Source organism: Tachyglossus aculeatus, chromosome 1 (genome assembly GCF_015852505.1).
Source record: "Tachyglossus aculeatus isolate mTacAcu1 chromosome 1, mTacAcu1.pri, whole genome shotgun sequence".
In the NCBI taxonomy this organism is placed as follows: domain Eukaryota; kingdom Metazoa; phylum Chordata; class Mammalia; order Monotremata; family Tachyglossidae; genus Tachyglossus; species Tachyglossus aculeatus.
Genome location: NC_052066.1, coordinates 131103969 through 131122182, shown reverse-complemented (window position 1 = coordinate 131122182; position 18214 = coordinate 131103969). Strand labels below are relative to the sequence as shown.

General features: G+C 40.2%; 1 protein-coding gene across 6 annotated transcripts in view; it reads right to left on the bottom strand.

The window, feature by feature from the left end:
* The window catches only part of KHDRBS2 (KH RNA binding domain containing, signal transduction associated 2), a 606540-nt gene that overhangs the window by 194907 nt on the left and 393419 nt on the right, over window positions 1–18214 (bottom strand). For all 6 annotated transcript variants that reach the window (XR_005451081.1, XM_038746702.1, XM_038746731.1 and 3 more), the window contains one exon: window positions 17550–17745. Coding sequence is in view for 5 of the 6 variants with exons in the window: in XM_038746702.1 (XP_038602630.1) it covers window positions 17550–17745 (196 nt within the window). In the remaining variant the exon portion in view is untranslated. The remainder of the gene's footprint in view (window positions 1–17549; window positions 17746–18214) is intronic.

The window sequence follows — 18214 nt, the reverse complement described above, 5'->3', positions numbered from 1 at the left end:
TACATTATGATACATTACAATATTTCAAGCGCTTAGTACAGTGCTCTGCACATAGTAAGCGCTCAATAAATACGATTGATTGATTATGAGAATCAGAGTTCAAATATGACTCCTAATGTATTATTTGGTTACTGACAATTTGAATAGGTCTGGTTTAAATTTTAACCTATTCAGATCTTTATTTATTTGGACAGCCATGAGCTTACAAAAATTCCACTTTCATTCCACTTAGTGTTAGTCTCATCTGGATTGTTTCAATCAATCAGTGGTATTCATGAAAATTCACTGCATGCAGAGCACTGTACTAAGCACTTGAAATATTGTAATAAAATAGGTGGACATGATTCCTGCCCTCAAGGAGCTTTACAGTCTAGCAGGGAAGACAGATATTAAAAAGTCTAACAGGTAGGGAAAGCAACCAAATATAATATATATATGAGTATTTTGGGAGTGAGATACCATAAGTGCTTAGTGGGTAAGAACCAAAGTCATAATAACACTTGTAATTGTGCATTTGTTGAGTGCTTAGTGGGTAAAAACCCAAGTAATAATATAAATAACTGCATTTGCTAAGCACTTATTATTATGCCAAGCACTGTACTAAGCACTGGGGTAGAAAGATAATCAGGTTAGGCCCAGTCCTTGGCCACGTGGGACACACATTGTAAAGGGGAGCTATTTCATCCCTGCTTTACAGAGGAAAAAACAGACACATAGAGTAGTTAAGTAATTTGCCTGAAGTCCACAACAAATAAGGGGTGGAGTCAAGATTACCTCACCTAATATCAATCAATCAGTGGCATTTATTGAACACTTGATATATGTAAAGAGAACTGTACTAAGTGCTTGGGAGAGTACAATCCAACAAAGTGGGAAGACACATTCCCTGCCCACAACAAACTTACAGTCTAGAGGGGGAGACAGACGGTGTGAATAATCCTGTATGATTCTTACCATCATGGAATGATTCTTACCATCATCCCATGAGACGCAAACTAAGCCCCCCTTTTCCTCTGCTCCTCCTCCCCTCCCCATTGTCCTGACTCCCTCCCTCTGCTCTACCCCCTCCCAGCCCCACAGCACTTGTGTATATATGTACATATTTATTATTCTATTTATTTTATTAATGATATGTATATATCTATAATTCTATAACTCTGTCGACAGTCTTTTAGACTGTGAGCCCACTGTTGGGTAGGGACTGTCTCTATATGTTGCCAACTTGTACTTCCCAAGCGCTGAGTACAGTGCTCTGCACACAGTAAGCGCTCAATAAATACGACTGATTGATTGATTGATTGGGCCTAGAGCCTGGGACTTCTGAATTCCAATTTCATGTCCTTTCCACTAGGCCATGCTGCCATTTGTAGCCATTTTGGCTCAAGTCTTGCTCTCTGAGGAGGCAGGACCACGGCAGGTGGAGAGGGGAGGGAGATGTATATATGTATATATGTTTGTACATATTTGTTACTCTATTTATTTTACTTGTACATATCTATTCTATTTATTTTATTTTGTTAGTATGTTTGGTTTTGTTCTCTGTCTCCCCCTTTTAGACTGTGAGCCCACTTCTGGGTAGGGACTGTCTCTATACGTTGCCAACTTGTACTTCCCAAGCGCTTCGTACAGTGCTCTGCACACAGTAAGTGCTCAATAAATACAACTGATGATGATCTATAATTCTATTTTTTTATATTGATGCTATTGATGCCCGTTTACTTGCTTTGTTTTGTTGTCTGTCTCCCCCCACCCCCTTCTATACTGTGAGTCCGTTGTTGGGTAGGGGTTGTCTCCATCTGTTGCCGAATTGTACTTTCCAAGTGCTTAGTACAGTGCTCTGCACACAGTAAGCGCTCAATAAATACGATTGAATGAATGAATGAATGAATGAATGAATGAATGAAATCAGGTCCCTTGACTCTAAGGCCCATGCTCTTTCCACTAGGCCATGAATGTGTAAATTCAATAGGGAGGAAAATAGGGCAGGGAAATGAGATATTGGTCAGTAAAACTTCCACTTTTATTCTTCCTATCATCATTTCTGTGTGTTTTTTCCAACATGAGTTGAATAATGTGCTGCACTGAATGTACTACTTTGACATTCCTTTTTTTGTTTAGTATTGTAAATTAAGGAATAAACATTTATTCCAAATTCTGGACATCTCTTTGATGGATGACTCTTTCCATATTTTTTAACATTCCAGTTTGCTCTATTGTCATGTCAACTTTAACGAATTCTGGTACCTTCTGCAATATAACATCTATTTTTTTATGCAGAATCAATTAAGCAATTAATTAGCTTCAGCTTCTTGACATATTTTAATGAAACTGTTTAAGTCAAGTTAATCTACATTCAATATTTTCTTAATATGACCGCATTGCTTACTCCTTCCGTACTTGATCTCCAAAGAAGAGAACTGCAGGGGTGTCAAAATTGTAGCTTTGTCTTAAATGTGGTTGCATTCTGAGACAATTTGCAGAAATTCACCTTCTGTTGACATCTCACACAGAATCTGAATCTATTTCCACTGCAAGTTTTGGGAAAACTTTTTAAGTTTTTGGTTTTTTTATGGTTACTTAAGTACTTATTCTGTGTGTGCCTAGCACTGTTATAAGCACTGGGGTAAATGAACTATATTATTTTTTTTTACTATGTGCCAACCACTTTACAAAGCACTGGAGTAGATACCAGCTAATCAGTTTGAACACAGTCCATGACCCATACATGGGGCTCACATTCTTAATCCCCATTTTACAGATGAGGTAACTGAGAAACATGTAAGCTAAGTGACTTGCCCAAGGTCACACAGCAGAGAAATGCAGAGATAGGATTAAAACCCAGGTCCTCTGACTCTCAGGTCTGTGCACTTTCCACTAAGCCATGCTACTTTTTGATGGTAGCACAATTAGAGTATGAATGCATAATATGGAAATTTTATATGATTTAGGGCAGTGGTGGCTGTGGGAAAAACCCTTGGATAACTGCGGTTCTGTGGCTCTAGATCCTGCCTGCACCTCAAGAGGTTCCCTCTCTTAATGGTCCCCCTTCATCTCCCCAAACCATCAGTTTAGAAATCCAGTCCTATCCCACTGGATTGGAACCTGGAGTGGCAGCAACTTGAAATGTACAGAACATTTAAGAGTTGCTAGTTCTGGTCTCTGGACAGATCTTCCACAATACTGAGGAGCCTGAAAAGCTCATCCTCATCCTTAAACTGCAATGTTCTGAAGCTCATTTTCTCCCTATTTCATTATTTCTTTCATTGTTTCGTTTCATCATTACAAAGTTTCCGTGCATGGGTTGTGTGATGGGAGTATGATATGATATCCCCAGTGGAGGAAACCACATGCAAGAGTCTCCATTCCTCCGTGACCCCTCTGCAAGGGTCAGCTCCGGATGAAGGGACCTGGGAGAAATATTAAATATATATTCAAAAGGAAGATGGCTTCCAATTACTAAATTCCTACATAATTGAAAATGAGAGAGAAATATAATTTAAGTATTCTAAAATTCTGTTGCCTGGCTGCTCTTCCTCAACCTTCAGTTCACTGCAGAGAGAGGCCACCCAGGGTCACCCAAAGTCCCTTTTCCATCTTCCCTGGCACTGCCCCCATACTTTAACCTATAAAGACATTCAATCAGGAGCTAATACAAATCACTCATTTATCAACTCGAAAAATTTTACCGGATTAATGTCATAGCGCAAAATGCACCAATCTATCGTGGAACCCCTGTCTGTACATCACTATCCCCCTTCATCATATTAATAAACTATTAATTTCCTGAGGATGAAGGACGGTTTCTGAATTACCCTCATTCCTTTCCCCATTACAGTGCTCTTCACAAAGTGTTTGGCACACCAATGTGCTCAATAAGTACTATTGACTGAAAGAATAAATGAGAGCTCAGGAATGCCTAAAATTGAGGAGAGTGTAAAAGATATTTCCAGATTTCATCCTTAATCCCAGCTAACCATTTTGCTATGAAAACTACTACTCGCCACTGGACTGGTTGAGAGTATGGATAAGTCAGAGCAACACATACTTATAAGTGGAAATGTTTAAGAATGCCTCAATGATGGTGGGAAAATCCACATTAATCCTATGCAAATATGCCACTCAAGACACTGATAGCTCAGTTGTCAGAGAAGTTGCAGAAACTTAGTAATAATAATATTGATTTTGATAGCCTATTAAGTAGTATTATAACTATTATCATTATTATTACAACATAAAATAATGCTTTTCAGAGGACTTCGAAAAGTAGGCCTTACCCTCACACTGCAAAAACAAACTTAAACCCTTCCAAGGACAAAATAACAAAAGACACATGGAACATCAGATACAATGAGATGAGCAAAATAGTATCTCTTCAAAAAGGAAAATAGCACATGAGCTATCCAGATGTGAAGTCGAAAACATGGCATTGCATGAAATCAGACTTCCAGATGAAGGAGAACTCACATAAAGAGCCAAATACAACTGTGTTTAGTGAGACCTTCACTCTAAATGAAGGCTTGCAGGGTGTAATTCACAATAGATTCCTTTATTTCAAGCCTTCAAAACTTGTCCGGAGCCATTAATGTTCACCTAATGACTCTATAAACATAGTTTTAAAATACAAAGTGCTTTGCTACAATTATCAGTCTATTCATGCAAGTATTACAGATGCCAATGAGAAAGAAAGATTCCATAAGGATCTAGATATTCATCACAGGAGTACTGCTATCTGACAAGATGATAGCTAAAGGAGATATTAAAATGTGGAGATAAAAAGAAATCAATGTGTTTCGAGGTTTTGAAGCTAAACACTCATAGCCTATCCCTACTCTCTGATGTGCTCAACATCAGCTCATGATTACTTACTGAATAAGGAAAAGTATTTTGGATTCACCAAGTATCTAAGTGATTGATTCCTAAGATATAATGTCACCCTAAAACAAAGCCTGAGTTCCAACACCAGAACTTGGCATGGAACTAAGTGCTGGACTAGCCATCTCTTGTTCCAAACAGCAAAATTTAGGATGTTTTCCTGTCAATGACAATAAAGTAGCCATCCTACCTATGAGGTACCTCTAGTGGTTTCCTGTAATCAACAGGTAATCAAAATTCTACACATATGGCTAATCAAACTAATGCATGACTAGCAATATCAATCTTCTTTTTCCATCTGCAGTTTGATACAATGTGGGCATCAGAGTCTCTGTCTTTGAGTCTCCCAAAGGCTATATGATCCTTGAATCACTGGACAATGTGGTTGCCAAAGTAGCAGAACTCACTGGTAGCATTCACTGTGGTTTATTGTTGATAGTTCATAGTGTGTGTACTGTTTTCTGGGTATAAATTTGTACAAATACTCATCATCAGCTATTGGTCATTTATAGCTCTTTGCTGATTCTGAAAAGCAGCTCATATTAAATAGCTTATCTTCTTGCATATGTGTTTTTACAGCAAAGTCATCAGCAAAAGAAAGCCCCTATACAATGGCCTGAAAGTCAATCAATAAGGCTCTTTGATTGCTGGAAGAACTTCCTAGGTGACAGTAATGTTATGGTCACCATTTTTTTTACTGTTTGTTGCCACCTCAAGAATAAGCAGGTAGAATAGATTAAATAAGAATGGCCTCAGATTACAGCTTTGGCTGTACTCCAGTACTAATACAGCTCCGATTTCACTATGGAGTAGTCTCAGTATCTTGATTAATTTTTCAGAGCTAATACAGACTATTATTGTCACAGTCTAGGTGTGAAAATGGTGTTATATGCTAAGCTCGTTGTGGGTAGGAAACGTCTTCAAACTCTGTTCTACTGTATTCTCCAAAGCACACCACAGTAAATGCTCAATAAATATGATTGATTGATTGATAGACTTTATGATCCTTGAGAAGCTATAATAGGTTCTGCTGCTGTTCCTTTTATTTCTTTTGTGTATGACAAACAGCCAGGATCACGTGCCTGACCTGATGCTAGTGGGAAGCTGCATTAATAGTCTGAGAGGGCACGGTTAGCATTGCTCTTTATAAGCTGTTTCACGATGATCTTGTTGATGATGAAAAAGAATGAATCACTCTGCAGGTTTTCACAATCGACTCACTTCACTTCAGGATGCTTCATTTCTCTGGGCCTCAGTTTTGTCGACTGTAACATGGGGATTCAATCCCTGTTCTCCCTCCTACTTAGACTATGGGCCCCATGTGGGAACAGGAAATGTGTCCCACCTGATTGGCTTCTATCTACCCCAGGGTTTGGAACAGGAAGCGGAAGATAGTTCCACCATTTGGGGGACTGTATGGTCATTGTGGGCAGGAATCATGTCTACCAACTCTATATTTTCCTCTCCCAAGCTCTTAGTACAGTGTTCTGCACACAGTAAGTGCTCAGTAAATACCAATGACTTATTGATTTCACCTTTCTTCCTGAAGTTGGTGTTGATGGAAAAATCTTTAAAACTTTGTGCCATTTTTTCTGTAGTTCAGATATTGAGGGAGACTCCATGCTGGCATCTGAGCAGAACATCTCTGCACTGATTGAGAATTTCACTGACATATCAGATTTGGGAGCTTTGGCTATTCTTCATGATTGAGCCTATGATAGTGACTTCATTAAATGCTGGAACTACTGTCATACCTCCATACATTGACAGATTAAGCTTTCTATAAAGCCTCATCCTTGGTAACATAAAGTGGGTTAGAGAGATTATTCACAAGCAAGTTATTCAATAAACATTCAGTCACTACAATCAATCAGTGGTATTTATTGAATGCTTACTGTATATGGAGCTCCGTAATAATAATGATAAGAATAATTTTGTTACTTACTAAGCATTTACTATGTGCCAAGCACTGTACTAAGGGCATGGTCACTCCCTTGGTGACCTCATTCGCTCCCACAGCTTCAACTATCATCTCTACGCTGATGACACCCAAATGTACATCTCTGCCCCTGCTCTCTCCCCCTCCCTCCAGGCTCATATCTCCTCCTGCCTTCAGGACATCTCCATCTGGATGTCTGCCCGCCACCTAAAACTCCACATGTCCAAGACTGAACTCCTTGTCTTCCCTCACAAACCCTGCCCTCTCCCTGACTTTCCCATCTCTGTTGACAGCACTATCATCCTTCCCATCTCACAAGCCCGCAAACTTGGTGTCATCCTCGACTCCACTCTCTCATTCACCCCTCATATCCAAGCCATCACCAAAACCTGCCGGTCTCAGCTCCACAACATTGCCAAGATCCGCCCTTTCCTCTCCATCCAAACCACTACCCTGCTCGTTCAAGCTCTCATCCTATCCCGTCTGGACTACTGCATCAGCCTTCTCTCTGATCTCCCATCCTCGTGTCTCTCCCCACTTCAATCCATACTTCATGCTGCTGCCCGGATTGTTTTTATCCAGAAACACTCTGGGCATGTTACTCCCCTCCTCAAAAATCTCCAGTGGTTACCAATCTGCGCATCAGGCAGAAACTTCTCACCCTCGGCTTCAAGGCTCTCCATCACCTCGCCCTCTCCTACCTCACCTCCCTTCTCTCCTTCTACAGCCCAGCCCGCACCCTCTGCTCCTCTGCCGCTAATCTCCTCACCGTGCTTCATTCTCGCCTGTTCTGCTGTCGACCCCCGGCCCACGTCATCCCCCTGGCCTGGAATGCCCTCCCTCCCCACATCTGCCAAGCTAGCTCTCTTCCTCCCTTCAAGGCCCTACTGAGAGCTCACCTCCTCCAGGAGGCCTTCCCATACTGAGCCCCCTCCTTCCTCTCCCCCTCGTCCGCCTCTCCATCCCCACCGTCTTACCTCCTTCCCTTCCCCACAGCAACGGTATATATGTATATATGTTTGTACGTATTTATTACTCTATTTATTTATGTTACTTGTACGTATCTATTCTATTTATTTTATTTTGTTAATATGTTTGGTTTTGTTCTCTGTCTCCCCCTTCTAGACTGTGAGCCCACTGTTGGGTAGGGACTGTCTCTACATGTTGCCAACTTGTACTTCCAAAACCGCTTAGTACAGTGCTCTGCACACAGTAAGTGCTCAATAAATATGATTGATTGATTGATGGTAGAATACAGTACAATAGAGTTGGTGTACATGTTGATCACATATGAAGGTTTAAAAATGTTTGATCTTTTAATTTTCTATAGGAGAAAATGGACAAACAAACTAAAAAAGTGCTGAGGCAGGGAGATGCAAGGTTTTATCCATTAAAATGGAAAGGCGTGACCTGGGACTTTAACAAATGCTAACTGCTTCCTTGGTCAAGGCCTTTCAGTTTATATATTTTCCTAGCTTTGGAATTATCCTTTGATCAAATTTGCTAACTAACCGACTTCTGAAGTGAACTTCACAGACATCCAGTTTTATGTGTACCCTGACCAGAAAGAAGAGAGGAAGGACGAAAAATAGATGCTCCATTTAATAACTTCTGTTTTTTACATTCATATTCAGCATAGAAAAACCCAGATTAGTCACCAAACTTTTCAATCCATCACAATCCTAGCTTTGGTTCTATCAAACACTAGAAGATTTTAGTTTTACACTTGTGAAGCACCCTAAATAAGGGAATTTGACAAATAAATGACCAACCTGAACTATTAGGTTCTGTAACATGTTCCAATTTCTCACTTTATGGCCTCAAAACCATTACCTTGAAATGCAGTTATTCCCTCTCTGCTTTACTGATTGCTGAAGTCTCTAAGTGGCCTTAATGTCAAATCTTTGGTGGTAAATTTTATAACAAGATCCATTTTCACAACATTTTTACTGCAAAATATATTTTTGAAAAGGTGTATTAAATTCTGAAGCCTTAAAAAGTACGATGGCTAACAGGCTGTTTCAGTAGAGAGAAAAAGGACCCCAACAAACCTATGTTGTGCAGTTGGGTTAGTATTTATCTGACAGCAGCCTTACAATACTGTATTGCTACAAATGTCAAAGCCCAGGCACTACTGTAGTAGCAATATCAGGAGGATTTATCTCCCAGGCAGGTAGCTTTGTAAAATCCCAGGAGTTTTAGACCCATATTCTGCTAAAATACATTACGAACAGAGCTCATTTAGTGAGATACCCTATATAGGGCCTCTGTCAACTAGCATTCAGTGTTTTGCTTAGAAACTGGGCTTTTTTTCAGAATATGCCTGCTGCTAGGCTCAATTTAACAGCAGAGTGCATCACATATATACTTTTCAATTATAAAACGACAGGTGGGCCTTCAAGTTAAAATAATCTTCTTCAACCCACCAAATTGAATCACAGAGAATAGAGCATGGTACTGTAGGTTTGCAGAATGGCAGAAGCATTTAACCCCCTCAAATCCCCAACCCAAGGACACATGGATCTTGATGGAAAGCTATCAGGAATATAGAAAGAGACAAATGCAGAAACAAATATAAGCAGCAGAGGTGTCATGTTCACACTCGAACCAATTCCTATATTACACAGGCTTAGCAAAATTAGATATCCATAGTGCTGTATAAGAGAACAAGGATGTCTGATTTTGCTGCATAATTGATTTATTTTTTCTATTTTAAGCTATAGTTTACTGTGGTACTTATTAATAAGCAGGTAACATATAGTCAAAAGACAGAAAACACAGGCAGTGTTTGGAAGCGAATAGCTGGACTTAACTTTAAAGTATGGGACTCCAGTTTGCGCAGATGTTCTTACCTCTTCTAGTTATGGTCCAGATTCCCTACCCAGTGTGTTTCCTCTACTCACACTTTCATGCATAAAAATCTAGAAAATACATAACTAGAGGGCATGAAAGTCCATATCTAGGGAACAAGAAAAGGAGCCTCCAAAGAGTTTGGATACCTGAGTTTTCTGGATAACTGCAGTCCAAATTACTTCTATTTATATTCTTTTTATAGTAATATATTTTATTACTTCTATTTCCATGGTCCAGTGGAAAGAGCACTGAAATGCGAATCCCTTCATCTCCCCTCCCAGCCTCACAGAACTCATGTATACAGCTGTAATGTATTTATATTAATATCTGTCTCCTCCTCTAGGCTGTAAGCTCACTGTGGGCAGGGAATGTATCCGTTATACTGTTATACTGTACTCTCCCAAGTAATAATAATAATAATAATAATAATGGCATTTATTAAGCACTTACTATGTGCAAAGCACTGTTCTAAGCACTGGGGAGGTTACAAGGTGATCGGGTTGTCCCACATTGGGCTCACAGTCTTAATCCCCATTTTACAGATGAGGTAACTGAGGCACAGAGAAGTTAAGTGACTTGCCCAAAGTCACACAGCTGCCATCTGGCGAAGATGGGATCTGAACCCATGACCTCTGACTCCAAAGCCCGCGTTCTTTCCACTGAGCCACGCTAGTACTTAGTAGAGTGCTCTGCACACTGTAAGTGCTCAGTAAATATGATTGATTGATTGATTCTGAGGACTCTGGCTCTATGCCTTGTTCTGTCGCTGGCTTTGTGACCTTGGGCAAGTCGCTTAACTTCTCTGTTCTTCAGCTGCCTCATCTGTAAAAAGGGGATTAGATATGTGTTCTCCTTCCTATTTTGACTGTGAGACCCATGTAGAACAGGGACTGTGTCTGACCTGATTATCTTGAGTCTACCCCAGAGCTTAGAAGAATTCTTATTACACAGCAGGCACTTAAAAAATAACAATTATTAGTATTATTACTACGTTACTTTCTTCTCTTGACACACCTCCAACTCTGTAGTTGGTTTTGAGGAGTTCCGTTTATTCTGATGACACCTGTCCACATGTTTTGTTTTGTTGTCTGTCTCTCCCTTCCAGACTGTGAGCCCCTTGTTGGGTAGAGACCGTCTCTAGATGTTGCCGACTTGTACTTCCCAAGCGCTTAGTACAGTGCTCTGCACACAGTAAGCGCTCAATAAATACGACTGAATGAATGAATGAATGAATGAATGAGGAGTTTAAAAAAGTTTTTAATTTAGCAGCTTGATTTTTCAGAGGAGAGAAATGGATTATTCTGTTTCTCCTTAGTCTGGAAAGATTAATTAGCCTGCCATTTTCACTGTTATTTTTATTTCAGATGATGGTTGTTTCATTAACTGCTGGGTGCCTGTGGTGATTTAATTGAGTATGCTCTATTAGTTAAACTTATTTTCATGGTTTTGAGGATACTTTTTAGACCCTATTACCAGCAGACTAGAAGTATATGTTAGAACCATGTCTCAATAACACTTTACTTTTGAATATTATGCTGAACATAAATTTTAGTGACAGTGGATTCTGAAACTGAAGTCCCATATTTTTAAAATTACTTAATGAATTAGGTCACCTAAGACCTTATGAGAAGTGGTAAGTACAATAGCATGGGAAAAACAAAAAATCAAGACAGAATGTCATTCAAGCCGGGAAGACAAAGCCATGAAAGTTTCAGGAGTTTAAAAAGCCTTTTAAACGCATTTTTCAAGCACTGTAAATTGTGAATGATTCTTCTTTCATTTAGAACTGTTTGTATTCTATTAGGCTTTCCAACTGTGATGCTCTACAAATGTTGGGTGAATGCCTTTGTCTCACCAACAACTACACATTCATAGTCAGCCAAAGGGGAAGGGACTGAAGAAAAGTGTTCTGCACATAGTGAGCACTCAATACCACTGACTAAGGATCAATGGTATTCATTAAGTGCTTACTGTGTACAGAGCAGTGTACTAAGTGCTTAGCTGATCTGGGATCTGTTACCTAAGACTGGCCCTACTTTGCCAATGCTCCAGTGAGTCAAAGTGTCCTAGTTTAACTGTTTACTGCAACAAAAAGCATTTGTTTCAACTTACCTAGAAACTGCTACAAATATGCATAACCATTAAAAGTTAAAGGCAAATGGGGTAATGTGACATTTACTTTTATTTTCCAACATCTTCCAGTAAACAGCAGTGCAGCACTGAGGGAGCACTGTAGAACCATAAAAGCAAACAATCTCATTCTGCAGAATGTTATCCCTTCAATATACATTACATGTTCTTTCACCTTTCCCAAGGGTAGGAAAGAAAGGAAATTTTAGAAGGACAGATTAGAATTATAAAAGGAAGAAGGGGGATATGGGTGCTCAAACCCTTCTAGACTGCGAGTCCCCTTCTAGACTGTGAGCCCGTTGTTGGGTAGGGACTGTCTCTATATGTTGCCAACCTGTACTTCCCAAGCGCTTAGTACAGTGCTCTGTACACTGTAAGTGCTCAATAAATACAACTGAATGAATGAAACCAGGAGTTTAGCCTTGTCAGTTCACTGGGAGCATCCACCGTTCAGCAAATATATAGGAATGAAGCTTACTTACAATGAATACACAAGAGGGAACTGTTAAGAATGAGTGCTAAGAACAGTGCTTGACATGTAGTAAGTGCTTAACAAATACACCAATTGATCAATGAATGTTATTTATTGAGAGCTTATTTTCAGAGCACTGTGCTAAGCACTTGGGAGAACAGCACGGGCTTGGGAGTCAGAGGTCAAGGGTTCTAAATCTTGCTCCGCCGCTTGTCAGCTGTGTGGCTTTGGGCAAGTCACTTAACTTCTCTGTGTCTCAGTTACCTCATCTGTAAAATGGGGATTAAGACTGTGAGCCTCACGTGGGACAACCTGATCACCTGTATCCCCCCCAGTGCTTAGAACAGTGCTTTGCACAGAGTAAGTGCTTAACATATACCATTATTATTATTATTAATTAGCAGATACATTCCCCACCCATAATGTGCTTACAATCTATCATAATAATTTAAAAATGAAGATATTTCAATCATGAGTGTAATAGAGTAGCCACTAAAGGGCAAACGCTGTGTTTATTTTGTAGGTACCAGTGGAGGGAAAAATGCTTAGGGAAAGGAGGAATTGGACAGGGGAAAGGAATTAATGAGGATACTAAATGGCTAACTATATCTCTGATACTAACCAGAGAAAAAGCAAATAGGAGTGCATTTCCCCCATTCTAAATGACCACACCAAACAAAATCTGGAGATGCATACTAATGCTCTTTTAACCCAGAATCTTTAAGCCCAGCCTGACTTTATGTTCTATTGCTTCAGGAAAGATTTAACCCTCTCTATCCCTTCCTCCCCTTGCACTGCCTCCAATGGCTACTTCCAAAACAATGGCTGAAAGTCCAGCTTCACTGCTTTAACAAGGGTCTCTGGCAGCCGGCTATCAGGGTTTTAACTGGGACCAGGTGACCTTTTCCAGTCTCCATCTGCTGGCATTAGTGGTGGCAAGCAGTTGGAATGGAGTTCGCGGGAGTCCTTGTTTAAAAAATAAATAGCAGTGGAGGAGGACACAGGAGTGGAAGCAGCCATGTTTGGGGTACATGGAGGAGTGTCTAGAAAATCCCTAAGAAAGGTGGAGGGGGAAGACACAAAGGGACAGGATAGGGGGAAGTGTAATCTCATCAAGTAGATCATCAAGTCAGGGTTTGTTCTGGAATAGAACCTAATTTCATTTAAGTCAACTGCATTTGACTTAAATGCAGTGGGAAAAGGTACCTTGTGATGTAGCTGTTCACAATACATTCATATTTTTGAGCGACATAACAAAGGTGTATCCTGGATTATCTTATTTTAAAAAGATCATACACTTACTACTGCCTCCCTATTTTCATCATGGGCTGGGATGAAATGCTTTCAAGTTTTTATCCTGGGTTGGGGTCTGGTTGCTTCTTGAGTTGGAAGCAACATGACCTAGTGTAGGAGTACAGGCCATGTAGGAGCATGTAGCATCAAGTAGGAGCACAGGACTGGGAGTCAGAAGGACATGGTTTCTAATCCTGGCTCTGCCACTTGGCAGCTGTGTGACCTTGGGCAAGTCACGTAACTTTCTCTGTGACACAGTTACCTCATCTGTAAAATGGGGATGAAGACTGTGAGCTCCAAAGACTGTGAGCTCCATGTGGGACATGGACTGTGTCCAACCTGATTAGCTTGAACCTACTCCAGCACTTAGTACAATGCCTGACACATAGTACGCACTTAACAAATATTATTATTATTCTCATTATTATTAAGTAGATACATGATATTAAAGGAGTAGGAAAATGAAACGTTAAAAACCAGCTCTGATTAAAAGGGGGTATATTAATTATTTTTGAGCATGAGGAGAAAGCAGAGCATACTGTAAGACTGGTGGTCACAGAGGACAAGAGATCCATTTTACTCAGAAAGTCCTTCACATTAAAGTATGCGATGATATGCTCAGAGATAGATAAACCAAGATATTTTATCCTGTCCACAAAATATGGAGTTGTTTAATGTTCATGGAGTCCAAAGACAAATCAGTGAAGTCCAAACAACTAAAACCAAGTTTTCAAGAGTTTAGCTGTTGGGACGAAATTCAAAGCCAACCCATGCAAAATTAAATGGTTGAGCAATCCGTCAGGCTCCAATCAGGAGCATTCCAAGCAATGGTTCTCTAAAGTGAAGAAATCCAGAAACATATGGAGCTGATGCATTTCAAAATCTGATGCCATCCTTCGTCAATCCTGAAAGAGCCATGATAGAAGAGTTCCAATTCCAAAACATATTACCAGTCCACTCCTATTTAGCTAAACCTTATTTACAGATCTTTTATAGCATTCTTTGTATTTCTTCCTGCCCTTCCCTCATATTCCCCTCTATCCTTCACTGTAACATTCTTAAAACATCCGATGTTTAAATCATCATCATCTCCTGTATTTGTTGAGCATCTATCACATACAGAGCATTGTATTAGGCACTTTGGAACATACATTAAATGTTAAAGCCTCAGCTAGCTGCCTTTTCTGAGTGGACAACTCCCTCCTATTTGAAACACTTTTAAGCTGAGTTTTGCTGACATGGTGCTGACCTGGTCCTGCTCCTATCACTTTGAACTACTACTTCTCCATTTTGCCCACTGGAACCTCTTCCACATCTCATCCTTTAATTGCTTATGTCCCACAAGTCTCTGTTCTGGGTCCCCTATCCTTGCAGCTCAACACTTACTCTTTCAGGGAACTCATCAGCTTACATGGCTTCAGGTACCTTACCTCCTATCTCAGGAGCTGTCCAAACCTGTCGTCTAGACCTGACCACTCATCTAACCTGCAATCGGGTATGTCCTTTTGACTCTAGGACATGTCCACCTGGATTTTCCACTGGCACTCAACGCTCAATATTTCTCAAAATCAAAACTACTCATCTTCCCTCCTAAATCTCCTCCTCCTCCTAACTTTTCTATCTTAATCAACAACACAACTCCCAACCCCTTCTATTTCAGAAGGCTGTAACCTAGGTGTTTTCCTAACCTCCTAGCTGTCTTCAATCAATCAACCAATCATATTTATGGAGCACTTACTATGTGCAGAGCACTGTACTGTGTGCTTGGGAGAGTAAAATATAACAATATAACAGAGTTGGTAGACACCTTCCCTGCCCATAATGTGATTACTGTCTTTCAATTCTTCCTATTTTCAAGCCCACTTCCCCCAACATGTCTTTCCAAATGAATATCCTGTGTCCCAAGTCACGTAAATCCATCAGCCTGTCCTCGCTATTTATTATTATTAATAATGATAATAATATTAACGGTATATGTTAAGCGCTATGTGTCAGGCACTGTAATAAGCGCTGGAGAAGATACAAGCATATTGGGTGAGACATAGTCCCTGTCCCAAATGGGGCTCACAATCTCAATCTTTATTTTGCAGATGAGATAACTGAGGCCCAGAGAAATGAAGTGACTTACCCAAAATCACATAGCAGGCAAGTGGCAGAGCCGGGATTCTAATCCATTACCTTCTGAATCCCAGGTCCATACTTTATCCACTATGCCACACTGCTTCAGCTTCCCTCCCACTGCTTAGCTTATGGAAGGGACAGTCTACCAAATGTTTCATATTGTACTCTCCCATGTGCTAAGTACAGTGAGCTCACAGTACGTGATCAGTAAATATGATTGCTGATTCACTGATTGTACAATTGGTTCCTCTCAAGCCAGTCTAATCACTGTGCTTCATTCTGATCTCTTTTGTTGCTTATGACTTGCTTGCTTCCCCTCTGCCTGGAGTTGCCTACTGCTTCACATTGGGAAGAACACTACTCTCCTCATCTTTAAGGCCTTTCCCAAGTCTTCCACTAGGTCTTCACTAATCAATCTTTCATATCATCACCCTGTATTCCCCTCCACTATTACAGTGTCTCCAAGGCCTTGGACATTTACATGTCCTGTTGCATTTATGTAGATATCTTTATGCCCTATTTTTTCCCCCTACCTCAGGGGACTACTAACTCTATTGTACTTCCCCAAATGCTTGGAAAAGTGATTTTTCCAAGGTAAATGTTCAATAAATAGTGTTTATTGATTGAGAGCATGGATGCTCTTATTTATTCTCATGCTCATCACTTGGGCATGTGTTCCTTTAATTATACTTTCAATTATTTAATTTGATTACTCTAGACTGTAAGCTTGTTGTGGTCAGGGAACATGTGTAGCAATTCTGTTCTTCGTACACTCCCAAGTGCTTATTTTAGTGCTCCGCACACAGTAAGTCCTCAATAAAAACTATTGATTGATTGTAAGTATTTTTTTATGACTGTCTCCCCTCCTAGAGGTTAAGGTCCTATGGGATGGGGAATGTGTCACTGCTTCTTTGGACTTTCCAAACTCTTACAGTACACTGCATCTACTTAATGCTCAACAAATTACTATTATTACAACTACTGCTACAAGACAAAGTTCTCTCCTCAAGGAGCCCCCATATCTAACTACTCAGTCTCTATGGTTTCTTGCATTTTATCGCTTGTTTTCAGCCCACCAAAATCCTTCTTGGTCTTCCAAACAGAACAAAAACACAACACAGCCTGACTCTGCCTGTTCCTTTCTCCTTTCCTTTTCTGGCCTTGAAGTATTTTTGTCTTTTAATTTCTTACATTCTCATTACCACTTTATACCAATCCAAACTCTTTGCCCAACTGAGGTGGGAGGAAAAGTATTACAGACGGAAATATAGAAAAGGAGAAATAGGAGGTGAAAGATCAAATCCACTGGCTCAATAGCACAGATGTTTTTTCAGTTAAACAATATTAAATCTACACAAGTAGAAACAGGTTGGAGAGATGTAACTAGAAAAGTAGTCAGATTAGCCTGGCAATACTTTTCAAGTCATCTTTTGCATCGTAATTAAGACAGCCAAGACATCCATCGTTCAGGGGAATGATAGCATTCCTAAAATTTAGTGCATTCCAGCAGAATCTCTCTCAGTATAGAAATATACCAGAATACTTTGTTGATTATTTATATCCCTTTTTTTAAATTTTGCCACATTAGCAAATAACATAAACTACATAATAAAAGTCCAAGGATTAAAAAAAAAGTCTTGTGCTTGGAATCTGAACTTATTTACCATGGATAAGCAATAAACTCGCAGTTAATCCCTGCCAAAGTAACTTAAATCAGTTCCTTGTGTTTCGCAGAAAACGGCGTTACCACTTAAACCTAAACAGAAGCCTTTCAAAGTGTTCACAGCTCTGACTTTTGAGTTCAAAAGCAGCCATGGTTGACTAACCAGTAGTAGTTATTCCTGAGGTAGATGCATGGTAAATACTTACATATTCTTCATAGGCCTCGTGAGTTGGAGGAGGGGGTGGCCGGTATCCTGGGGCTGCTGGAGCTCCTCGTGTTCGGGGGGTAGGAACGCCTCTTGCTACAGGGGGTACGGGCAGGGCGCCTCGGGTCACAGTTGTCCCTCTGGGAGCTGGGACTCCTCTTCCGGGTGGGGGAGGGGGCACTGCACCCCCTCGGCCCCTAGAAATATAAACAAATGAAGGTGGAATAAAGTGTGAACAGATGATAACTGACAGGTATATGTACACTTTCCCTACAATTTACAACAAAATGGAGCTCCAAATTTTAATGATTCTAATTGTGGTATTTATTAAAGGCTTACTATGTGCATAGCATGGTACTACGTGTGGAGCTAGATAAAAGATAATTAGGTGGGACTATCCTTTCCCACCTGGAGCCCACAGCCTGTGGAGGAAGGGTAACAGTTATTTAATCCCCATTTTACAGCTGAGGAAACTGACATCAGCAAACTTTTACTCATCACCAAATTTATCTTGCATCAGGAAGGTCTGAACTATAATTATTTCACAGCCATCACCTAAGTCATCCTTGCAACAATTTGAGGAGTCAGTGCTATACTACTTGTCATGATACAGAGAGGAAATGAAAACCCAGGAATCATTTCAGAACCAAGATTAATCCCCAAATG